Genomic DNA, 27,544 nt, shown 5'->3' with positions numbered 1-27,544 from the left:
TCTGTTTCTCTTGATTTCTGATTCCTTTCACAGGCGCCATCACAAGTATTTTCATCAAGGAGGAACTGATTTTTCATTACCATCATTGAAATGAAGCTGCAGTGATAGTTGGCTTGTTATTTTGTCATGCTTGCACACAATACTATCACACAATGAGACCAAGGAGAACTATAAAGACTTTGTGTGTGTCAGTAGGCTTCGTGATACTTCTATGGATGGTGCTACCTGCTCTAAAATGGGAATCTGATGATTCTATCGAGGCAAACATACTTAAAGTGGCAAAGAGACCATTAGCTGATGTTAAGTCGAACATTGTGAATGGCCAACCAAAGAAGGACAAATCTTTGGTTGGCCAGGAAAAGCTCATCCATCAGCAGAAACGGCAAGTAGCCGACAGCCCAGAGATGGCCATAGAGGAGGCTGGCCCTCCGGATGTCATTGCAACGAAAAGGCCCAACATCAGCCTGGGCCTGTCAGCACAGAGCGAGCGCGTCAAGGAGGCCATGCTGACCATCAACCACGAGCAGAAGATTTGGAACAAAGAGCGCTACCCCGTGAGACCTGAAGACAGCATCGTGATAGTCGTCATGGTGCACGACCGGCTGGAGTATCTGGAATACCTCATTGAGTCGCTGAGGAAGGCTGATGGTATCAGTAGTGCACTTCTCATCTTCAGCCATGACTACTACTCAGAGGACATCAATAGGGTTGTGAGACGGGTCGATTTCTGCCAGGTATTACGGCCAATAATTGTGTCTTTATGTAACATTTTATGCATGTGATGCAATGTACTGTAAAGTAGAGTGTATCCTCTAAGTATATGAGCTTGCCTGCTTTCAAAGAGATTTTGAACATCATCATATTATAAGTTACCAGGGTAACGAACATTTCCCACTAAGAAAAAAGAAGATCTAAATAAGATTGAAGCAGACAGGAAAAATTTCAAATCACTGTATGTTGTTAACATTCCCATAAAATCTAGCATGAGTTTGAATGTATTTTAATCTGGTGTCACAAGATTAGGAGATATTTGTACATATAGGTATGATCACTTTGTCACAGTAGAGTTTCCTTTTACATTGTATGTAGGGTTTGCTTATAAAGTGAGCCTTTTCTTTTTTCTTGTTTTTTTTTTGTTGTTCGTAAATTCAAATTGCTCCAAGTGGTCTATGTATATTTAATGGAAGAATGGTTGATATTAGCTGAAATCTATACATGGTAGACACGTGTATACACATACATGTACATTTGTACATGTAGTGGATTATATTATTTTTGTTTTAAAGTGTAGCATAGAAAAGTACAATTGAAAGGATCAAAGAGTGTTGCATGCTAGAAATGCCATGTTCCATTGAGAGCTTTTAAGAGCCATCCTGAATGTACAATCTTGTATCCTTTCAGGCAGACTACTGAAATGTGGATGGCTGAAATAACTCTCTCTCTCTCTCTCTCTCTCTCTCTCTCTGCTTTTGGCAAGACATTTAATCTTCAATAATGCTGAATTTACAGATTGAATATTGAACACTTTTTCTCGATTTCATTTAATTATCAGGTAATATTGAATCAGCTGAAACTTTTTTCCTCTCCCTCTCTCTCGATGCAATACCCATATGTCATTTGAGATGTATACTTGCAGAGAGAGAAAGACATAAGAACAGAGAGTGAGCTAGACAGACATACAGACAGACCAGGATGTTGAGAAATTCCCTTAATCATATATACAAATGTATTTATATATATGCGTTGGTCTGCTCAGCAAGAAAACAGAGAAATTATCAGGGCATGAAACAGGCCACTACTTTGTTCTTTGTCATTGTTGTTGTTGTTGTTATCAGTTTTGAATAGGTAATGTTTAAAATTTCCTCTAAATATATTTGTTTTGCTTTTCTTTTTACCACAGATGATGCAAATATTCTACCCCTACTCATTGCAAGTGTATCAGAACGAGTTTCCTGGAATGGACCCAAAAGATTGCCCAAGGGACATCACAAGAGAAAAGTAAGAAGTGCAAGGACACTTTGGCAGAAAATATTACAAATGTATGTAGTGGCGAGTCAAATACCATTCACTGATCGGATAGACATACACGTAATCATGTGATAATAGAATTAGAACCATTTGCTATGTTCTTCAACGAGCATGATATTTCTCTGAATTTTCTGCTTTGTGGTATAAAACGAAAAGCCACTGAGGGAAGTAGCATTGACTGTGAGTATGAGGCACAAAGACGTAGTCTGTGCACCGCTGCAGCATAGTTAGTCAACTAAATTTGGGCTCCTTGGTAATGCTAAGGAAATGGCTACGACAAAACTCTACAGTTGAAGGAACATGAAACTCACAAGATGATTAAAAATCAACACACCTGATATTAGCAGATATTTGTTGGTGGATAAGATGCACAATGTTGTTGCCTCGGGGTATGACATGCTATTCTGGCAAATTTGTAAGTCTCTAAGTGACTTCCTCTCCGGACTTATAACACCCCTAAAATAGCATTTTAGTGCCTTCACATGGATCAGTCTGTGTATTCTCTCTACTGCCAGTCATCATATTTATGATATTGACTTGTTCAGTGCTCAGCTTTTTACTTGAAGGAAACACTGTGGTCACAGATTCTTTGAACATTTATTTTTCAAGTCAGAACAAACAGTAAAATTTAAGTACATGGTATGCATCTTTCACATCAATTGTGTGTGTGTGTGTGTGTGTGTGTGTGTGTTCCCATGAAACAGTCTGTAAAAATATTATATTTGTGTGTAAACCAAGTAAGTGAATTTATCTTTACCTTTTTTTAAAGGTAATTTGCATACAATTTAAAATGTGTGGTTGTCACCAAAACAACTATTTAGTGAAAACATATGAAACTTTGTGATTCGGTAACCTTACTACATTTCGAGTACTATTTTGATGAAACTCCCATCATTCTGTTTTGCTGTAAGTCTGAGATTACTCTATCAAACTTCAAATCTAACGTGGTTTGGCATAGAAATACTCCTTGAACCTGTACAGAAAGCGAAAAAATTGTCGACAGTGGCTTTATGCTCTCCAGCAATTGTACAATAGACTGTTATTGAGTGCACCAACCTTGAGGCTAATCTGATAATCCCTTTATTGTGGTGGTTGCCATCGACACTGTAGTTGCACATATCCCTTTTTTAACCCATAAAATGCTGCAAAATAATGGACGAATCTGCATGCATGTACAGTTATACTTCCTCAAATACACCTGTAGCTTCAAAGCCCCTTTTCTGAAGATCGGTTCATTCAGACAGGTTGGATTTGTTATCATTTATTTAAGTGATTTTTGGACATCCTATTTTGATGAGTATATGCCCATGTGTATAATTTTAAAAAGTCTGAAAATGAGCTTTTTCAAAATTTGACCTTTTAACAACAAAAATCTGTTGACTTTTTATATGTTTTGTGATTCAAGGTTTAACACATTGTAAGTCATATACAGTGTTGTAGATGTACTGATTCATTGAAGTCTGAATTGTAAACAACTATACACGTGCAGTATGCAGTACAGTCAAAACCCGCTGTGATAGTGACCAGATTGATATCCCAACAAAGAAATTGTGATGAAATGGGTTATCTTGTACAGTGTGTAAGTAACTTGCTAAACACAACCAGCGACCACATATTGGTAGATTTTATATTGGATGATCGGAAAGGATGCACAACAGCCACCCAGTGGGGGATAGCTTTTTAACCACAATTGACAATGACATTCTAGTGTGGATATGTACGATGTATAGTTGACATGCACGTAATTACAATGTATGGAGCAATGAAGATGTCTGTCAAAGTGATAAGCTACCATGTCACATCTGTCTAAAACAGCAAACTAGGTGTGCCACTTATCTATAACACCCAAATTTTGTGTTTGCCTGAAGCAGGTGTTGTTTGCAGGTTTAACTGTACTTCAGTACTTATGACACCTATAATCAAATATGAAAAACTTACAAAATGTACACAGTACACCATCTTGTCATACAAAGAATGAGAGAGAGTGAGATCCCAGGTAACAGTACGATGTACTGTAAAACCTCGTGTAACTTGCCTGTCAGCCAAATGGACATAAATATCATTCGGTAAGAGATAGATTAATGCCTTTAATGACCTGTGATGAGCTTTTAAAATCAACTTGCATTCATGGTGTCTTGAGGGCTCATAGCTTTACATGACCAGAAAAAAAACAAAAACCAAGTTGAGGGCATGGCGTGAAACAGGAACCAGACATTAAAGGGATGGTACAGTATTGGTAGAGATTAGAATTGGGCTTTTAACTTTTTGCAAGATACCAAGAAAACACTTATGATATAGTACAGAGCATACCATTTTAAGAGCAATTCAAAGTTTATTTGATGAAAATCGAGTTTGGAATGACTGAAACATCCAAAAACAAAGTACAACAAAGCGATTTAGAATCGCTCTTTTTTTGATATCTCAGCCATTTCAAAACCAATTTTCATCAAATAAACATTGAATTTCTCATAGAATTACATGCTCTTTCATATTTCATAAGAGGTTTCTCATTATCTCACCAAAAAATGTTAGAAACCTGAAATTAGGTCTCAACCAAAACTGTATGATCCCTTTAATCATTCAAGCTTACTGTTTGGTGTGAAGCCTGAGTTGACAACTGTGTTAAGAGGTGCAAGCATTTTAGAATAGTCATACAGCTTTTATGTGTATTATGCAACTTTTCTGTTGCTACGTGTTGTCACTGGTACAAATTGTAGGTGATGCTCAGGAACAGTATTCTGGTACTGTAGCTGGCATAGTGTTGCGTTATTTAAGTAGAACATGCATTGTTTCTATTCCCAGGGTAATCAGTCTCTCGTACTACGTATGCATACGATGTGTGCATGCGAGTGCGTGCATGTGTGTGTATGCACATGTCTACATCGTAGGCGTTTGCTTCACTGTGCCATATACTTTATATACAGTTTGTAATTTAGAGATGTGTTGGTTATTTTCTTGGCAGGAAACCAGACAAATTGGCTTGTAATTGCAGTAGTTGAGATGACTAAACCAATTAGGAGCCAACTTGCTATTAATGAGTCAACTTGTCAAGTTGAATACACAGTCAAGCAATACACAGAGTAGAAATGGGCTACTCAAATTTCCAGGTGTACAGTATATTGACTGAACATTCAAATTGGATCTGTAGTGTGGGTCCAGATTACAATTACACTGGATGATATGTAGGGCAATGCATCATTGAGTTCAAATTGGGAGTGGTGATAAATTTACTTTAAATTATATGGTAACTTGTCAAGTTTGCGTAAGACCACCTTTGGTTTTGTTTGAATCAATCCCAGGATGCTCTCTTTACATCAGCACACTGCAATGCTGGGAAATGATTCTTTAAAGCTTTATTCAATAATCAGGACAAAGCAATTCATCATAATTATCAGCCCAAGCATTCCAGGGTTTCTTTCAGTGTAATGAAATCACTGAAAGAGACACGGTTTTTGCATTTAGTGGGAAATACCTATGTGGGCTGACATAAACAATCTTAAAAAAAAAAAAAAAATAAAGAAAAAAGATGTAGATCCCTGTAGCTATTCTCCTATATGCTGTCTTTCAGTTTTATTTCACATCTGGGTTTTATATTAAGACTGACTGAATGTATTAAGAGTTGACGATATACACACGATAACTATACATTGTATGTTTCAGTATTAGCATGATGTACAGTAGGTGATGATTATACTGTGCATACTGTAGATAAAATGATTTCAACAATTAATGGTAAAAGTAATGATGGTAATGATAATAAATTTTTTTTAATTTTTATTAGTACCGGTAATTATATTATCAACATTATCGTGATTGTCACCATTGTCATTCTTATAGAATTATTATCATTATCATTTTAACTATTATTATTGTAATCATTATAACAAACCATATTCATATTTACACAATGAGCTTACAGTCATATTACATGTAACTTCAAATGATGTGCAATGTATCGTAATTTCTCAAGATACCCTAGACATCCTGTATAACCGTCAACGCATAGTGATTTTAATTGCCACGTGGCTTTCATCTACAAAAATAGATAACTTGTTCACCCATATTTTTCCTAAGGTCTGACATATACCACAGTGTAGAAACAGTATTCTATGTTTGCTCACACCTGTATTTCTCACGCTGTGTACACACGTTTGTGATGTTCAGTCAGTTACACATGACTGCATAAGACCTCAGTTGTACGCAAACTTTATGTTTGTTCTGCATTGCATGGGCAAATTTCTGTAACAGTGCAGTGATCAATTTTGGCATTAAAAAAGAATCTATGCAATTTCTTATACCATGACACACAGATAGAATATGAAGTGGGTGTTTTAAAAATGAATAGGATAATGAATGTTGAATTTGTGATACTTTTACTCACTTTCTAGTGTTTATTTTACCCTTGTCAGTTGAATGCACATTTTAATGTCATTAAGCAAGTCCTTCTTTATTAAAGCAAATATGTGTGTTTTTTCTCTTGCAGTTACTAATGTTGGTGATGATTTAAACAGATTTTAATGAATGTTCTCCAATATCGTGATTATGATCACATTATTTTTCAATAAAAGCGACACCTACACTGCTTGTAATGCTCTAATAAAAAGTTAGAAAGAACAAATTGTGACAAATTACAAACATTAAGCATGTGAGTGCATTAGTGAAACCATTAAGAATGTGTTCCCTAAATTGGTAATGTCTTAGAATGTATAAATGACCAGTATATCAAATCTTGTACTATCCAGCTAGGCAGATGTGATTTAGCATTTTCTTCATGGATGTAATATTTACATAGTTTCTGACTGATTTCTATGATAGCAGATGTTCAAAATATGAAAATCTCACTTTCATTCTGGTATTCTTTGTGTATGTTTGCATCAAGTTCATATACTGTACGAGCTGAAATTTTCGCGGTGGTTTTATTTTCGCGAATTTCGCGAATCGCCTTTAAACCGCGAAAATAACAACACGCGAAAATAACAACGTGCGAATAGATAAGTACAGTTAGACCTCGCAACCGTGAAATTAACAACACGGGAAAATGTCCTCCTTCATGTAGTAGCAATTCGCGAAAATATCTGTGCGCGAAAATTTCAGCTCGTACAGTACTTTATATACAATGTATATTCACTATTATTTTTGCATGTGAATTACAGTGATTTTCTGGCAGTAAGAATTTACTGTAAAACATTATGAACAAATGCCCTTTACTTGCTAATAGCTCTAGAATATTTTGTGGTAATACATTGTATGTTCAGTCAAAAAATAAAGGGAAGAGAATAGTTAATTTCAAATACAACTTGTATTGTGGACAATTCTTGATTTTAACTGGTTGTGTTTTGTTGTTGTTCTATTTTTGTTTAGAGCAAGACAAACAAGATGTAACAACTGGGAACATCCGGACAGCTATGGTCACTACAGGGAGGTCCGCTATGTGATGACCAAGCACCACTGGTTCTGGAAGGTCAGTTTTTTTTTTTCTCCAGTGCAGTATTTATTACTTGTGTACCTCCATAATATGCACATTCTCTACAGTTTACATGTTTTCTTTTTGCTTGTCCAGAATGCTTCAAGGTACTTTAAACAGCTTGGTTCATAAAAAACAATAACAACAAAACCACAACAACAAAACCACAACAAAACAAAACAAAACAAAACGAATCCTGGAGTTCTCGTTGTCTTTTTTATAAAATCAAAGTAAGTGTGAAGATACGTGTCTTGTGAGCATATAAAATATCTGAAGACACCATGTGCCTTGGTACATGATAACTGTGTAATGGATTTTTTTTTTTCATTTTTAGTTATGGGAATAATGGAAATGTTGTAGTTTACAAGTATTATTGAAATCTTTGTAATAGTATTTAAATTACAAACAGTGTAGGGGGATCTACTTCTGTCTTGTCCTCTTCTACTTGAATTTTGATAGCATCTGAAAATGAAAATGCCATTCCAAAGCCCAACAGATTTAATTAGTGGCCCAAACATACAAGTGTTTTTACCATGCGTTGGAGAATGCTAAAGTAAGAGTGAAAGTCAATACAAAGATCTCCCTGTAATTGGATCACTTAAAAACAAAAGATTCCAACCTTAAACTGTGGCACTGCAATGTCTTCATGTGTCCATCAAAGTATCATGTGAAGAAAATCAATACCCCATGTACCGTGGTCTCGGTTCATCAGATTTCAGCTTGTCTCTATGCTAGAATGGAGTTCACTAAACTTGACTTGAGTGGTCCTCACATAGATCGCTCAAATATAACACCCATGGGCTGCATCACTTGCGAATAGGAAGACATGGTCTTAGTCACATGACCTTCTCATTTCCGCGAGTGCTGACAGGCTTCAAGAGTCTTGTTTAGCCATATTTTCTCCTTTTCTCATTTAAGCACATACACCTGCTTGTAGGCCTTTTCACAGTCAACTGCAACATATAACAAGCTACCTTTTGATCAGTTCAGCAATAGTGTTCATTGTGTTCATGTAGATTTCACACTAAATATGAATTTTACATGAAATCATGGCTTATAAAAAAGCTAGACATGAATAACATGCAACCACTTTGTATGTGCATGTGCAGTACTACAAAGCTCTGAGCAAAATTTTTTAATGTACCGGTAGACTGGTTCAGGTTCAGAAAGACTTTACACATTACAGGTAACTATATGTACATGTAACAGGAAATGGTAGTAAACATACCATAGTCCTGTACATGTAGCAATCCTTTGTTAGAAAGCCATTCAAATATTAAAAAAAAAAAAGAAATGCACATGCACTTACAGGGGAACATTGTTCGCTACTTTGGACCGTTGAAACTTTCTCAGTTTATTGTGCATCTTGTCATATCGGCAATAAAGCATAAGATTCTTCAACGAATGAGACTTATGAAATTACTTTGTTACATCAGGTACAGGTGTTCTTGTATATTATATACCTCATTCATTATAGAATCCTCCCATCTGATTGGTTAAAAGCGGAGTCATTAAAATAGCTGTGCCCGATTTTTGATTTACTGTGCCCGGCACCGGGGCACAGTAAATAACTGTGCCCTGTAAATAAGTTTGTAGACAGTCGCGACCCGGTACACATAGATCGCTCATATGTACGCGCCAATGATACGACCCTCGCGCATTCGATCAGCGTGCTGTAAAAGAGACTAGTGGTCACTGTGCCCTGTGTGTGTAAATAGGTTTGAAGACAGTCGCGACCCCGTACACTGTACACATGATGATCACTCATATTATGTACGCACCAATGATGATATGACCGCCGCGCTGTCGATCAGCATTGATTACGAGTGCTGTAAAAGAAACTAGAATTTATATTTTCGGTATCTATATTTCGGAATCTATATTTTCGGTATATAAAACAAATAATGACTGCTTGATATTCGGGGCACAGTTAAAATTATGTAGGCCCTCGGTGATGTGAAAACCATAACCATGCCCTCAGCTTCGCTTCGGGCCTAGTTACGGTTTTGACATCACCTTGGGCCCATAATTTTAACTGTGCCCCTCATAGCAGTCATTATTTGTATACTGTATATACGAACTATCCTTGGAGTTCCCTGCATGGCATACCTTACCATGACCACCATTTTTATATACTTTTGACTTTGTATGTCAGTAATTTACCAGCAATACTACCACATACAGTCTGAAGAGGGCTGCATACCTCTTGAATCATTGAACTGTACATGTCTTTCAGGTATTGTTCAATGGTGTGATCTCTCTCCATTGGCTGGTTCAATCAAGTACATGTAGCATACTGTACACATGAATGTATGCCATTTATACATGCATAAAATTTGTTATATATGAGTGACTGCAGATCCGAAACCGTAACAGAATGCCTGATCACATTTATATATTCACATATATATATATATTCATATATCTATATATTCATATAATTCATATATATATTCATAGAAATCATATATATATTCATATATCTATATATTCATATAATTCATATATATATTCATATATCTATATATTCATATAAATCATATATATATATTCATATATTTATATATTCATATAATCCTGTATGTAGTACGGACCTGATTGATTGTTTGTGATTATTTGTAATTATTTGTAATTATACAGTTACAGACAAGCTTGATTTCCATAGACCATGTACAAAGTACAGCCGGGCCAAAGGCGGGGCCTAAGGCCGGACCCAAGGCCACGGGCCTTAGCCCGGAACCAGGGGCCCAGAGCCCAAGTGGACCCAGGCCCAGGGGCCCATAACCCAAGTGGGCCCGGGCCCAGTGGCCCAGGGGCCCAAGGCCGGGCCGAGGCCAGGAGCCTAAGTGCGGTCCCAAGGCAGGGGGCCTGATGCCAGGATGCCAGGGGCCACCAGACTGAGACCACAAAGAGTACCAGTCTTGACTTGCTGTGATAATGATGTGACAGGGCTGTGCATACACATATTATGTAAGTACACTGTACAGGGCTGTGCATACACAGTATATGTAAATACACTAGCTGTACACTAACTACACGTATACACAGCCCAGTCGCTGTATAAATCGCGACAGGGCTGTACCTGAGCAGCCCACAATACAGAGCAAACACAAAGCGAATTTTATGATTGCATTTAGTTTTGATACTTGAAATCATTTTTTGTCACCTCAAACTCATAATTTAGACAATCTTTCAAATGAGACTTCATACCGTACCTGTTTTCCTGGGGTTATTTGTGGGAATTCTGCGATCTGGGTGCTATTAGCAAAGTTATCAACCTGTAAACATATCAACTCTGATCATGTAACATGCATGTGTACATTTCTGTGTTCACTGCTGTGCTCCATGAACATGAATTCAACAACTACCACGAACATGAATATAACAACTACCAGTACCATGTGATAATGATCTTGCCAGTGGAAATATCCTGTAATATCAGCTACTAGGACAAAACTCACATACACTCTGATTCTGTATAGCAATCACTTTCAAAGCAATGTATTGATACATTTCTGCCAGCTAAAAATTCTTAAATGTTGGTTCACCCATGTGAACGGGTACAGAAACTGAAGCCTAGGTGGTGGGTTAAGCAGAATTGCTGCTGCCCTTACAGTCCCACTCATATGTTTCATGTCAGTCTAATGCTAGTTTGTGGCAATAAGAGAGTGTGCCAAGCAGTTTGCCAAGCAGGGATTCAGCTGGATGTTAGAAGTGATTAGCCATTCTGATGTGTTAGAATTTAACAATACCATTTAATAATTCCATACCACCTAAAACTTCAACCCTATCAAATTCTTTAGAATTTCTGCTTTCAAAACAATACTAGGATAATCTGCAGACATAGTAGATTGTGTAATTCTTCTGTCACAAATCTGGTGTTACTGTGTTATTACCTCCGCCAAGGGAGGAGGTTATGTTTTTGTTACCGTTTGTTCATCCATGTGCAAAATAACTCAAAAAGTAGTTAACGGATTGGGATGAAACTTGCAGGAAAGGTTGAGAATGACACAAGTAACAAACGATTAACTTTTGGTAGTGATCTGAGAATTTTTTGGGAATTTATGAAGGATTTTTGATAATTTGGCAGGAAGGGTCAATGAACTTGGGAGTTCAGGTTGCGCGTATTTGAGGTTTGCATGCGCGCACAAAAGTGCGTGCCAAAGTGTGTGCCAAAGTGCATGCTCTAATTTCTGCTAGGGCGAAGCGGGCCGTGCATCTGAGGGTTTATGACGTAACAAAGGCTTCTATATTTGGAAATCGGGCGACTTTCAGCACACAATCCTACGTATGGATGAAAATCACTGATATCTCTAGGAAGAACAAGATCAGTTGCGGAAATGAGCTGCATGCTTGGCGGAGGTCTGTGCTCTCAGAGTGCTTAGTTTTGAATGTTTTCCTGTGTGAAAAATGTGAAATTGATGAAAGGAAAAAATGTGGTAAATATAGCTGTGCACATTATTGACGCATATTATATGTACTGTACATACAATGTATGACAGTAGCATATATTCACTCACAAAAAACACTGATACATGTAAAGGAGCTACAGAATCGGCAGACATAGTTTTGCAAGATGTATTGCAGAGTTCAATTAGTAGTAGTAGTAGTAGTAGTAGTAGTAGTAATAGAGGTAGTAGCAGAAGTAGCAATTATAATAATAATGATAATAGTGGCAATTGTACTTGTATAGCGCACAGGTCCACTTTTTAGTACTCATGGCGCTTCAAAAATGAAAAGATAGATATAACACATGTTCAAACATGACAACAGAGAACTAAAAAGAAGAAAATGGCAAACAACAACAAACACATACCAGATAAAGAATACAGTTGTTCCGAACATTATAAACTGCAATTATAGTCCTCAGTGTGAGAGTGTGAGAGGCACGCACCTGGGTGTGGCACCTGCTTTTGTGGAAATTTCCACAGGGGGAGAGGTGTGAGGGTGGGGGGGTGCTGTTCGTTATTCCGAAGGTTCGCTATCCCGAAGGTTCGTTATTAAGAAGGTTCGTTAATCCGAAACACACAAATTCCCTATACCTAGAGATTCGGTAATCCGAAAATGAAAAAGGGTTCGTTAATCCGAACATTTGTGGCGTTATTCCTAAGGTTCGTTATTCCGCAGATTCGTTAATCCGAAAATGAAATTCGGAATAACGAACCTTCGGAATAATGAATCTTCGGACTAAAGAGCCTTCGGAATAACGAACCTTCGGAATAACGCACAAACTGTAACCGTGGTGGGTGTCAAGTTTCTTCGGGCCGAAGAGACTGCATACAAAATCTATTCGCTTTTATTTACTAGGTGATCCGAGTATCCTTTCGGATCACCTTCTGTTTCTGTACGGATTCTTTCTTCTTCTTCTTTTTCTTTATTTCTCCCCAAAAGTTGTGCAGAGGTTAGCTCAGAAAGTCCTCTACCTACCAATTTCAGAATCATACCATATATGTATCATGTCCCAAAGACGACAGATCAATTAAAATTGAAGTGATCAGTCGACCGTGACGTCACTATGACATCATTATATGAAAACACATTTTCATTCATATATCATTAACGGAATGGAATTTTTCAATGCAATTTATGTCACATATAGTTCAAGTCAAGCTGATTCTACACATATTCTCAAAATTCATCTATATCCTTAAAACGAGCACGTACGCGCGCGTTGAAATATTTGTATGCTCCAATCAAGCTCAAAAGTTTTTTGCACACGTTTCAGACCATTTGGAGCATTTTTTAAAAATTGAAAAAATTGGACGGACGCGTACGCGCGCGCGCATATAAGCATGCACAGCTCATATGCTATAGAAAATTCCCGTTTTTTCACATTGATCGGATGTCTGAAATGTCAAGGAATATTCATACCAAGTTTCAAGTCAATCCGTCTCAATATGACGTCATACGGGCCCGTCAAAGTTGAAATTCCGCGCATGCGTCAATGGCGATATACAGTGTAACTTTGCCAAAAAAACGCCAATTTTAAATCCGATTTTACTCGTCAGGATGGTCAGTGACCCCCCATTTTCTTTACATATTCTGAAAGCTGATGAGTCGTACATGTCATTTCATGGGTTGCTGATGCTGAAAAAATGATTAAAAGATATCAAATTTCTTAATAAAGTAAAAAAAGTAAATTTTCAAAATGACGTCATCAAATTTCAAGCTTATTCGAGCGTATCTCACTTATCCTTTGCCAATTTTCACCCAGATTTCAGTATGTTGTGACTTATTAAATGCTCTTTCATACGTATCTAACAAAATTTTGATTGGATGACGGCATCACCTCGTAAAAATGGATTGAAAGTAATCTTGTCAAATTTGACCAGTTTACGTGTTATCTCTATGGGAGTGCAGTTTTTCTGGAAATGAAAATTGACATGACTATCTTTTTCGAGCACTAGCTCACTTATGCTTCGGTGAATTTCTCCCAGATTTTAATATGTTGTAACTGAGACTTTGGGCTATTGTGAGTGTGCCCTTCCGTTTTTCATACGACGTCGACATCACGTCGAAAAACTTGGTTGAAATTAAAGCTTATCTTCGATGTATTAAGATATTTCTTTCTTTCTGAAACTTTCTTTGCAATAACTCAAGAAAAACAGGCCCTATCACCCCCATATTTTGCACATGTTTTAGTTCATGTCACGTACATTATTTCATAAAATAACAACTACTTGATCGAACACCAACTTGGGTATGTAAATTAGGGTCAAAGGTCATAAATGTTTCATCCTGTATCTTGGTGAATACATGTCCTATCTTTCCCATATTTTGCACACGTAAAGACCATATTACAAGGATAATTTCACAAAATAACCACTTTTTGCTCAGATGCCATCTTGTCTGTGCAAAGTGGGGTCAAAGGTCATATGTACTTCTTTCTGTATCTTCGTTATGACGTGTTATCTCTATGGGAGGGAATTTTTCTAGATGTGAAAATTGACATGATTGTCTTTATCGAGCACTACCTCACTTACCCTTCGGTGAATTTCTCCCAGATTTTAACATGTTGTAGCTGAGACTTTGGGCTATCGGATGTGTGCCCTTCGTTTTTTCATACGATGTCGGGATCACGTTAAAAAACTTGGTTGAAATTAAAGCTTATCTTTGATGTATTAAGATATTTCCTTCTTTCTGCAACTTTCTTTACAATAACTCAAGAAAAACAGCCCCTATTACCCCCATATTTTGCACATGTTTAGTTCATATCACGTACATTATTTCATAAAATAACAACTACTTGATCGGACACCATCTTGGGTATGTAAATTAGGATCAAAGGTCATAAATGTTTCATCCTGTATCTTCATGAATACACGTCCTATCTTTCCCATATTTTGCACACGTATAGACCATGCTACAAGGATCATTTCATAACATAATCACTTTTTGCTCAGACGCCATCTTGGATGCGCAAAGTGGGGTCAAAGGTCAAATATACTTCATTCTGTATCTTTGTTAGTGTATACGGAATTCGGTACCAAAGATGGCAGGTCTGACTCCATTTTCTAAATGAGAATCCAAACATCACACGTCCAATGTCCCCTCAACACCGATGAAACCTGTATGGTCATGCGTATTTGGATCAGGACTCACATCATTGATTTCCGAACAGATCGGATCACCTAATTTGTCAGTCTTGACAAATTCCAAGTTTAGTTGTCATTCGTGTTTCCCCTTATTCTTTGCTGATAGTAGTGATATCATGATATTGAACATTTAGATTTAACTTTACGAAGGTTGCTAGCACGTGGTTCTTTTTGTTTTGAGTTGTATGTAATTTCCTTTTTTTAATCATTCTTTGAAGGGGAAAGAGTAAGAGGGAAAGTGAAATAAAACAAACGGCACGTACGCTCAGCATTCACAGCAAGCCGTCTTTTTACCAGCATAGTTATCATCATCACCATCAAACATCACTCAAATCATTTTAGCCTTTTCCTATCAACATCAAGCTCGCATAGTCCCTCGCTATAAACACCTAGGAAAATAAATAACAAATACAAAGTATCAACACCTTTGAACTACACAAACATTTAGAAAAGACAAGACAACACACATACAGCACACCGAAGAGGCTGGGATCAGCTTGTGCCGAAAGGGTGGGTTGGGTGGTGGCGCGTCGCGTTAGTGGGAACACCACCCTAACCCCCCCCCCCCCCCCCCCCCCCCCCCCGGTTTTGCCAAAAGGGTGCGTTGGGTCGCTTCGCGTTGACTGGAACCCCACCCTTCGTCCAAAGCCCCCACCCGGTTTTGCCGAAAGGGTGCGTTGGTACTTTTTCTCATGTAATATCAAAAGGCGAGTTTTTGATTTATATTTAACCTTCAAACAACCATTTCAAAGAGGTTATCGTCCGGATCGGTTTACACTCTATTACCACTTGGTCTACAGTTGGTCTAATAGACTGTTTAATATCAGTTGGTCTAATAACCAGTTGGTCTAGTCATCATTTCGTCCAATTACTGTTTGGTCTAATTGTTATTTGGTTTAATTACTATTTGGTCTACAGTCAATTCGTCTAATAATAGCCATTTGGTCTATTTTTGGTCTATTATGAGTTGGTCTAATTCCATTTCGTCTAATCATCAAATGGTCTAAAATAAAACCGAATTTGTCCAATATAAATTTGGCGTACACATCAATAAAAAGGGCCCCCCCCCAAAAAAAAAAATAAATAAATAAATAAATAAATAAATAAAAAATAAAAAATAGCCCAGTTGGTCATATAGACGAAACGATGATTGGACAAGGAGGCTGGCTATTAGACCAAATGACAATAAGATCAATGGTTATTAGACTAAATGGGTGTAGACTAAATGATGATAGACAGAGGCTAGACCAGTACTCGCGCGCTATCGGTAAAGGTACGGTAACAACGGTACGGTATGGTAAAAGTTGTGCCAACGGTAAGCCTTCTCTGTACGTGAGTATTTTCCCGGTAGTCATGTCAGCTTTGCAACGGTTTTCTAATGGTAATGCTTGAATGAAAGCAGATCGGTAAGACAATATTTTACCGGTAAGGAACGGTTTTCCCGGTAGAGCATTAAAGTTACTTCATAGCGGTAGTGTACTCACACGTGCACATGCACAATTATGCTTAATACATTGTTACAACTTTTAGCAGGCCTTGGTACATTTTGTGCTTCTAAATACTGTATCCCATTGTGTGTTAGGTTGTGATGGCTTTACCGCCTGCTGCTCGCTATGTCGATAATGCCATGTGTTTGATTAACTGTTATAATGTTTTGTATAGATTTGACCGCTATTATTCGTGTAGGATTTTTTTTCTTTTTTATTATTCAATGGAATTGTGTAGAGGAGAAAGGTGTATTGATACAGCCATTTAGACCCAGTCACATGGAAATGCAATATTGTGCATACATGTAATAAGACAGTATTCATCGCATAATCGGGCATCTGACAATTGGGAACCTCGCTTAAATGACATACGTTTCCCAGAAACATTTCCAATGCACGTTATTTTCACTGGATAATCGGGCGGGGACCTCTGATAAACAGGACAATTTTTCTTCAAGCGATCTTTGATTTTGTTGATATTTTACACAAAAAATCTACCAAAATACCACAACAATATTTCAGAGATTCCCTATCAGTTGTCGTTTACATCGAACTTACAAAACAAGCTTCGGACTGGTGTGTTTTGACCTCCGTCCATCCAGTACACGTACATTTCAGCTCGCTGCCCGCCTTCGCTTTTCTGTACATTTTATATGGCGAGCTAGATCGCTACATATTGACAACACATGTACAGTGCAGTGATCGCGGCAAGTAAACAATCAAGCCATGATGATTGAATGATTGAAGGACTTTTCATTGACGTTCCCACATCAGTTCTGGGTAATCATTTCCCATGGTTGTGGATATGTATTTATATGGAACGCCCTACGTGTCCAAGAATTCTACGAATGTTTAAGAAAGTGCTAGCTTTTAATCCACATATTTTGTGTTTGGAGAGAGGTGACAGAAGAAGAACCCGGTTGCGATTACACTGCATCATTGCGAGAATGCAGGGAGAGCTAGAGGGTCGTGCCGAGGGGTAGCGTGGTTGTGTATTCATGTATATGTACAGTACGTCAGTATGCGTGTGTGCATGTGTGTGTGTGTGTGTGTGTGTGCACTACATGTACATGTCGTATTCCGTTAGTGTATGGTGAGTGCTCATCGCGAAATCGGGCACCCCGCTTAAAGGGGCCGTGTTTGCTACTCCCAACCTGTCCCGATTATGCGATGAATACTGTATCATGACACCCTTTATGTGAATAGTGGTAATATTGCAAAGGTATCAAGTTCAACTGCCTACTCGAGATAAAGGTGTTTAGTTTGTATGAATATACATCTTTACACCCCAGCATCCATTATTGTTTTGAAAATCAACATGTTTTTTTACAAAGCAAACATGAGTACCACTAGAAAATGCAAGAATATAGTGTTTACAACAGCTACATGAAAGATACCATTGATGATGGTCATTTTGCCGTGATTTGTCAATATCATTGTCTTTATCTTCAAATTCACCTTTAAAAAGTGTGCATTTAATTTCTTGCTGTCTTCCGAGCTATCACAAGCTTTGTAAACATAATTTCTTTGCTTGTCGTGAACCACATACATGTGTGTCTTTGATGCTTTTACAGGTTCCCTGTATCATGGTTTGCTCATATATGCTCAGTTTCTACACATCGTTATTGTTTTGGAAGGTTATGCATGTCCCCGTCACTGCCTGGGTGTGCAAGCGTCGGCTTACATAAAACGCATGAAAGGGGAAACAATTCAAGTGTGTTTCTCTCATCAGAAAGGGATGAGCAGGAAGTAGAAGGCACAGCAGCTACAGAAAAAGTTCATGCAGTCAAGTTCTTCTCTGCCACAGAAAGCAGTGTCAATGGAATTGTCACTGTCACCTCTATTGAAACACAGACTGTACAATGTGCCATCTGTGTTGACATCTTCAAGATGTTTAAGAAATCTTTAACTGATTCAAGAACAAGGTCACCTTAAATCAGATATTGATGGTTCTTCGATTGAATTGACCTCGGTTCGCTGCTTCTCCTTTAACATTCAGAAACCACAATCAGCACAGGCCTGCTAGAATCGACTTCCCCATCAGCGAATATGTTCCCTGAAGCGCACACTCATCGGTAACAGTCAAATCCAGTCAATCAAGATTCTTCGGCTTTTTGTGTGCTGCATATAAAAACTGCATGCAGTTTATTGCAGGGATTATGAGCCGAGCGCTTGAGATGTACATTCAGTGCTTGGGATTGAACCGAGCAAACTTCGCGCCAGGTTCAGGCAATCAGAAACTGACAGTACTTCAATTATAATGAACGATTGTTTCCAGCAATCGTTGCAAAATTTTGAACTTCTGTGTTCTACTACAAATGTGAACAAGTATGGCTGGGCATGAGGGTCCCATACATACAGTATCATGGAATGTCATTGGTACTGAATTTGTACATAATTATATTGGTGTACATGTATGTCTTATGGTAAATTTTTCATTAATCAAAGAACTCACACCGACTTTTAAAAAAAAATGTTCACTATTCCCTCATACACAGATGGCGGCTTCTTGTCCTGAAGGATGCAAGTTGCTGTTACCAGTCTAAAATCATTTGAATTTTACAATTTTTTTTTCTTTGACTGGCTAATGCTATAATGCATAGATTTAGTTCGAACTAGGACAAAAGTTTACGACCAGGGCCAATGTAATTTTCAGTCTGACCATGTACATGGTATGATTCTGTCAATTTCCCATGATGGAAAGCCTGAATATATCATATCCTGTATGACTGCATCAATATCCAGTACATGTCATATCCATGAAAAGCCATTGTCTTTTCAGAAAGAGTGGTAGTCATGACAGCATTTGTAAACTTAGAATCCAAGACTCCTGTTTCTTTTGCAGTAATAATGACTCTGTCTGCAGCTAAAATTTGACTCTAGCGCTCAAATTACTTGTGTGGAGCCAGCATTGTGCAAACTGGAAGGCAAGTTTAATAATGCTTTGCAAGTACAGCGTAATCGTGGACAAATTAGATCAAGCACAGTTCAATATGTAGCCTCTTTTTTCCCTGTTGAGACATTATAATTACAGCAACAACAACAAATCCTTCATAATGTGAATTCAGTTCATTGCCACTGCACAGCCAACTGCAACATACAGGGTATATAATATACAATCAGTTTGTGACCTAGTTTGTAAAGTATGTCTTGGCACAGGTAGATCCTCATTGGGAACAGCAACTTTCACTCCCTATTAGAGGACATTATAATGACACATTTAATAGGAGGACAAAAAATTAATGTTGTCAATCAAAGAAAGCATTTTAACCCTTTCAACACTGATTTCCAAGATGCCAAGTGTTTTGACTCTAGGGTGTGATGGGGTTAACGTGCCAGCCCGCTTGTGAAAGTAGTTTTCCACCTGCTTTTTCTACCAGTACAGTATTGAAGGGGTAGGGGTGGCAAAAAGGCATCACAATTCCCATCGGAGCTCTGTGGACTGCATTCTTCCATGAAGGTTTTTCTCCGGCCATTAGGCAATGATGGCAGGATAATCCTCAAGGTCTAGTGTAGGGTACTTGCTTGGTATACACGTAGGCCTAGTAGTGGTCATGTGTTTTGCATCAATTACATGTGTATATTTCATGAGATTGCTGACTTTCAGTGTAATATGCTGACGTAAAAAGCTATGTGACAGTTGGTAAGGCAGCAACTGTACAAATATGGGGAGTGTAGGCCTATGTATATACCCGCGCTTGTATCATAAGGCATCACTTTTTATTAGTCAGCTTTTCCTCTTTGTATGTCTGCATATTATAGAATACAGTGTAAGTTGCTCTAGATCAGTTTACTGACATACATGTATGATATTCAAATTTCATGCACACCTGTGATGCCAGGGTTGATTATGACCACAACAACAAGCTTGCCAAGTCTGTAAATGTGGCAACAACCAGTAAAATTAGATTCAAACAGAATGGCAAGTTCTCAAATGTCTTCAATTGGAAGAGGGACATGTGATACAATTGTTACTTCTTACTGGAGGAAAAAAATGTCCGTGGTTGTGTTTAGGAACTGTGATATACCGTGCCAGATGATTTAAAAAAAAAAAAAAATCATTGTCTATGTATTTTGTACATGTGCTGATCATAATGTCCTGTTAAAATCAGGGAGCCACCTCCCTGGTTAAAATGCAGTGCTTGACAATACAATGGCAGCCATGGAGGTGTAACTTTTTAGATATTTGCCCTTAAGCCTATAACAGTAGTGCATTTCTTATTTTCTGGTATAAATATAACTTCCATGTTGATAGTTGCCCCACCCCCATGCACTGCTGGTAAGGGTATATCAGTACTGTAAAACACTTACTAATTTTGTTTAGTGCAATATTTTGCAAATTAGGTTTTCTCTGTGGATACCACAGGTGGTTGATATTGGGGGCGGGAACCATTGAAGTAATGAAATACATAGTAAATATCCCTTTTCAGTAAATACTACAATTTAGTGATTTCCCTCATTGGATATGATACATACATGTATTCTACAACTAATAACTTGTCATCATATGAGTGGCAGTATTTCATGTAAGGGGTGGCAAGTTTTAGTCCACTTGTAAAGTTTGCCCAACTAAAAAGTCACAAAATGATTTGTGTATGATACTTTGTCATTAGCATGCATGCACCATGTTTTATTGTGCAAGATGTTGTAGGTCCATGATATAACAGTGACAGTCCCTTTGTGTTACCAGTGGAGGGGCTAGATTGGGCATTTTTGCCTGGGAAGATATGATGATAAGAAAGTGTACTACTCATATACCAACATGCTATTGGTGCAATCCTCACTTGGACTTTTCACTTTCCTTTTTTCCTATTTCAAACACATGGAGACATCCCCGACATTAGGAAGTGCTACATATTACAAGGTTCTAGGGCAGTTACCCCCTGGACAATTACCCCAGGTGCTTCCCCTAACCCTAGCCCTAATCCTAATCCTAATCCAAATCCTAAACCTAAACCCTGGCTAACCATTGCCCTAACCCTATTAAAGGTACATGGTCCCGGTGGTTTAGTCAAATGCGTACACGGGCGCACGGCGCAAGTTTCCTATAGAGACCTACGCTATCGACTCCTCTTTAGCGCTTACGCTGTGGCCCACTTCCCCGAATCCGAAGAAGTCTGATCCACTGTAGCCAGTGGTCCGATCACAGTTCGGCTCATGATTCGGCTGAGGGGATGACAGCTTTAGTAAACTTCTTTTGTGAGGTCATAATAAAACACACATATGCACGCACCCTGGCATTACTACAGACTGCGTGATGCGCAGAGAAGACAACAAAGGCAACGTTACTTAGCAACACCTACGCACTTTACTCTTGATGACAGCTCAACTTCGGCAATCTTCGTATCAACGCTAATGATGGTCGGCAGTATCATCAACAGCGCCCTCTACACTACCGGGACTATGCACCTTTAAATCTCTACTCTAACCTTACCACTAACCAGTATTTAGCCTGGGTGGGGGGGGGGGGAGGGGTAATTGTCCTCAGGGGACAATTGCCTTGATATGAAATTAAATGGTGATATCAGTGATGAAATGACCAATTATTTCAACAGAAAAAAATCCCTTTTGTTCTTTTTGCAGCTGCAACACATCTTTTCTGGTCTGGAGGCCACAAGGAACCATGAAGGCCTGGTAGTCTTCATGGAAGAGGACCACTATGTAGCACCTGACTTCTACCCCATGCTCCAGAAGATGTATACCTTAAAGAAAGAGTGAGTTAACCATCAACCATTACCACTCTTATTACTGTACCTCCACCAAGGAAGGAGGTAAAAGGGACTGTACAGTACTGGTTGAGGTGAGGATTCAGCTTGTGACGTTTTGCGAGATATTTAGATACCACTCTATGAAATGTTAAAGAGCATACAATTCTAAGGGGAATCAAAAGTTTACTTGATGAAAATCTGTTTTGAAATGACTGAGATATCTAAAAACAATGAAAAACAAAGAGATCCTATTAAAAGTAGTGGCCTGTCAATTTTAATAGGATTGCTTTTTTGGATATCAGCCATTTCAAGGCCAGTTTTCATCAAATAAACAATGAATCCTTCTTGAAATCACATGCTCTTTCATATTTCATAAGAGTTTTCACATTGTCTCACAAAAATATGTTATAAACCTGGAATCCTCACCTCAACCAGCACTATCAGTTCCTTTAAGTGATCATCGCCATTGCTGTTTGCAAAATACCTCAAAAAGTTGTGAACGGATTTGAATGAAACTTACAGGAAGAGTCGGTAATGACACAAGGAACAGATGTAGTGATCTTGGAATTTTTATTAAGTTTTGAAGGATTTCTGATCGTTTGGCATAGAACTTTAGAGTTCAAGCTGCACGCACTGGAGGTTTACATACGCGCACTAATGCGTGTGCTCTGCTACTCGGGCAAGGTGTCGCACAGTTGGAAACTGATGATGTAAACAGAAGGCTTCTATATTGGGAAACTGCATGCGTGTATAAGTGGAAATGAGTTGCTGGCTCGGCAGAGTTCTGTGCTCTCCAAGTGCTTTTCTAGTTGTTGTGTTTTGTTTTTGGTTTTATGATATATTTTACATGGCTGCTGAGGAAGCAAAGAATGCTTGTAAGCAAGCAACCAACCATGGGGCCGATGGTTTTTAATCCCCTTCGAAGGATTAAACAATGAGGGTCACAACCCAGCTTCTTTGAAGAGAGCCAAGAGTTTACATGTAGCACTCATTGCATCTTTTCTTTTCCACTATTAAATCAGTGATGATTAGTCACAAGCTACCCAGGTCATCAGTGTTGTCAGAAATACCTGGGCAATACTTCAACCACTGACACATGACTGATTGGTAACAACATAACATTGTCACTGATAATTTGTATGTATCACCTATTGAATTAAATATGACCCTAGTATCAGATGTAGCAATCATGATTACAAGCTAGTCTTTATATTTTTATACACCCTTGAACTTTTTTTCTGCCTGAAACAACATGTCCTCTTTACCCGGAAAAAAACAAAGAGCAGTTGAAACCTTTAGACAGCCTTGTTTCAAGATGTAAAAACAAAAGTGTGTGAGATTAATGAAAAAAATGTGCTTTTGAAAAGATTGCCTTCCCATTTCCGTGTACATTGAGCTCTGTGATTTGCAGAGTATGAAAACAGCTTGGATTAGGAAAGAAAACAAACAATTATATATTTTAGGAAGAGAGAGAGAGACTGATAAAGAGAGAGAGAAAGGAAGGGAGATAGAAACAGCCTTAAAGAACAGGAAATGAAGAGAAACAGGGTACTGTTTCTTGATGTACAAATTGTAAAGACTGGATCATTTGCTTTGTTGCCTTGATATTTTCTTGAAAAAAGCTGCCCCCCCCCCCCCCCCAGAGAGAGAGAGAAAACAACAACAAACAAAAACAAAAAACACTTACAAACGAACACAAAACTTGGATTGTAATATGGTTAAAACATTGGTTATCATTTGCAGTAATGCATTAAAAGATCTTACACACCTCTGTCAGGAGATACAGTGTACCTCCTTGATGATCAAGGCCTTTGCACATCACCACACACGAGAGTCAAGTTGAATGCTCACTGAATTACGTAGGCAGCTAGAGTGGAAAGCCATTTTTATCTCGGTCAAAAGGAGATGAGGCATCGACCAGCGATTCCATGAGTCACTGAAGTCATGGAGTGGATATGACCTTGAACGAAACTCGCGACCCCCACCCAGCCCCCCTTTCACAATTTCAGGGCACCTTTCCCGTTTGGTTTCATAGTGTCAAGGGAGAGGGGCAGTGTGATGTGATCAATGCATATTGCTGAATTCAATAGCAATACATAACCTAAATCTGATTCACTGAGGTGTATGCTGACTTTATTAGGGACTTTTCGATTTGCACGTTGAGCCAGGCGTCACCCTGTTATGACGTAGTTTTTACGTACTGCGCATGCGCGAGTGTCGACCCTCGGCTCATCGCACAAATTTCGAACGCGTTAATCCCGGTTATCACTGTCCACCCAAATCGGTTGCGCCGCGCTCAACCCACCTTGTCTATGACGTCACACTCCTCTCGCGATAGACGAAAATCATATGAAAGAGCACAATGACTCTCGGGAAATCCGTGCTCAGTTCGCCTGTTTTCCTTTTTCTTTCGAGAGAATATGGATATCTAATTACATGAAAGCTTATGATCTTGATACGTCACATCAGCAGCGCTGACATACAAACTACAGCCTCTGTTACCCATTTTATTTGCCCGCTTTCACTGTTTCGCACTTTGCAACTGCATACCGTAGTCCCACACATGCATTTACACGTAATGCTGTACGCAATCACATCTCGGTGCTTATAGGCTGGTGCATTGCATGTACCTTGTAGTCTTACCATGCATCATGTTTTAAAATCCACAAAATCCATCCCAGGATACTTATTCGGCATCTAGTCAAAGACAAAATAAATATTACAAGTACAGAAACAAGTCACAAATTCCGCGTATATGCACCCAAGGCACAGGTTGCCTCCTGCACACGCTACGAGACGTGACGCCCGAAATCGAAATGTGTTTTAGCAGCGGGTCAACGTACAGACGTGCCGCCTTGATGTACGGTTGCGCTCGGCGGCACGTCCTTCTCGTTCACCCAATCGAAAACTCCCTATTGATAGGCCTGATAACATGTCGGCCTACCAGGTATGTGGTTGAACTATATAAAAGGGTGATCCTCATACAATGCCAACATTTTGTGGCTTCTCTTGCAAAACATACATTGCACACTGTTGAGTGTAACCTCTGGATGGCTTCCAATGACTTCTGTGGAAGTAAATATTTGACAAACTAATAATACACACTATGATTGATAGCAGTAGGGGAGCAGTGTTATTCAAGATGCCCTCATCTGTGCATGTAGCCCGCATAGTACAGGAATGTGATTATGTGCAGTGAAGCTCAATGAAATAGAGAAAGAGAAACTTTCTAATTCAACTTTACAATACGTATACACACGTGTATACAGATTCTCGTTTTTCGTTTTGTTTAAATGACATTGAATGTCATAATGTGCATGCATGTCAATCATTTTGCAGTGTGTGTGAGTACTTCAAGTTACAAAATCTGCGCCACATTGGTGAATTTCACAATTGTTCTTACTTTCAGCCAGACTCTGTGCCTCTGATGATGCAATCATGCCCTGAATGTGCCTGATATCAGTGAAAACTAGAGGCTCTGCAAACAGCTGCTGTTGAGATTACACACTGTTTGGACAATGCATGATTGTTAAAATCATGTCATTGTAGGAGAGAGAGATACTGTACATGTCTGATGTCAAACTTTTTATATTGTTTTACATTGTGGGTGGCACTGCACAAACATCTACTACCCTTTAGGAACAAAAGTTCAAGGTGTAGAAACATCTGAGATGATTCTTACAAGCCTAGAGTGTACCGGTAACCTAGATGTTTTAAAAGGCCCTTGTACTGTTTTTAGTGTTGCCGTCAGTTGTCGGTGAAAGAGGGGAAGCTATTATAAGACTTAGTGTGTCAGCTTGAAGCCCTTTTGACACTCACAATGTGATTACCACTCTTGACCAAGAGAAATCCTAAACCCCTTGCAACACTGACTACTATTAAAATGAGTCAGTCATTGAATGATTTCATATCAAATAGTCACATCGACCAATGAAATTGCTCAATTTACTCATTGGCCGTTAGTATGAAATGTGTATCATGAGCCTCTTCGGATGGCACTCCTGCTGATCATTTGAGAGTTTTGCTACCGAATGCTGGTAGCAAAATTTGGTTTGAAATATTCAAAGGTGTATTTGAAAGTCAAGAAATTTGAGCAGATCTCTGAAGATCCTTTCCCTGATGGCTTGACTAGTCTTGAGTAACAACCCTCTGCCTGCTACTCTTTCAATGACTACGGCAAGAAAATCTGTGGCAAAGCCTATTACAGTACATTGTATGACCCAGGGTAAAGCTTGGGGTCAAGGTGTATGTTAGTTCTTGCCACTCATCATTTCAATTTTCTTTTGTACAAGTAGTTTGTATCAATCTGTATCAATCGTTTCACATACATACCATGTATATGACTCTTACCAGGGATGTATTAAGAAGTAATTGATCCCAGGCTCAGATCAAATTCATTTCCTTAAGGATCTTTTGTGTGGTAATTAAAGTCTCCCATATGTACAGCTGTAGGCCCTTTGAGGCCCTATATAGTTTCCATCCATTCTAAATGGCATCCCTTTATATCATGATACTCCCTGTACTTTCCCTCCTGTGCATATTTGTCCTTTGAACTTACAATATGTACCTAACCTCATTCCTGCAATTGTACAGTTTGTGAACCCCAATTGCAGATCCTATCTATAATTATGTATGCTGCATTCATCTTAATAACACATGTGTTGGATGGGCCAGTTCATCAACCCACATGGAATCATAATCCAGCTCATTGCTCTTCAGCTTCCTGTGTGACGACTTGTCACAAGTACAGTGTTTTATAGGATTTAACACGCCTCGTCATGATGTCATCTTGGTATTTCACACTTTGGGCAACTATAAATACCTGACACACTTTGCTGGAAAAGCTAGCAAGAAGCCTTTTTTTTCAGGCAAGAATGTAATTTTTTGCTGGAGAAGTGACTAAATTAACGGGGGGGGGGGGGGGGGGGGGAGACAGAGAGAAAGAGAGGGAGAGATAGAGAGAAGATACATGTATAAAGAGCTGTAGAAAAATAGTAGCAGAAGGAAAGTATACATGTACGTACAAAGTACAGCTTGTAAGTCATGATTTATTTGCCAAACTTGTCACATCATTCTTCAGAAAGAAATTTAAAGTTTGATGTTATTTCCTTTTTAATATCAGAATCTATTGGGCAAGTGCTTCCAATTGATTTAAAAACATTTTCATACGGTGTATGTGTATTTCATATGTACATGTTCAATTTCTTTTTTTTTAAGATTTCTACTTTCTGTTCAAATATTGTATTTTGACTGTAAAACAGT

General features: G+C 38.5%; 1 protein-coding gene across 1 annotated transcript in view; it reads left to right on the top strand.

Moving 5' to 3' along the window:
* Positions 1-65: 65 nt before the first annotated feature.
* Positions 66-27,544, top strand: part of LOC140241838 (alpha-1,6-mannosyl-glycoprotein 2-beta-N-acetylglucosaminyltransferase-like) — a 38,506-nt gene continuing 11,027 nt past the window's right edge. Inside the window, exons 1-4 of the mRNA XM_072321593.1 lie at positions 66-734; positions 1,901-1,998; positions 7,390-7,489; positions 22,158-22,288. Coding sequence (XP_072177694.1) covers positions 153-734; positions 1,901-1,998; positions 7,390-7,489; positions 22,158-22,288 — 911 coding nt within the window. The 5' untranslated portion in view covers positions 66-152. The remainder of the gene's footprint in view (positions 735-1,900; positions 1,999-7,389; positions 7,490-22,157; positions 22,289-27,544) is intronic.

The sequence above is a fragment of the Diadema setosum genome, chromosome 18 (genome assembly GCF_964275005.1).
Source record: "Diadema setosum chromosome 18, eeDiaSeto1, whole genome shotgun sequence".
NCBI lineage: Eukaryota > Metazoa > Echinodermata > Echinoidea > Diadematoida > Diadematidae > Diadema > Diadema setosum.
Note: the sequence above shows the minus strand (reverse complement) of the source record. Positions and strands in the feature narration are given on the sequence as shown.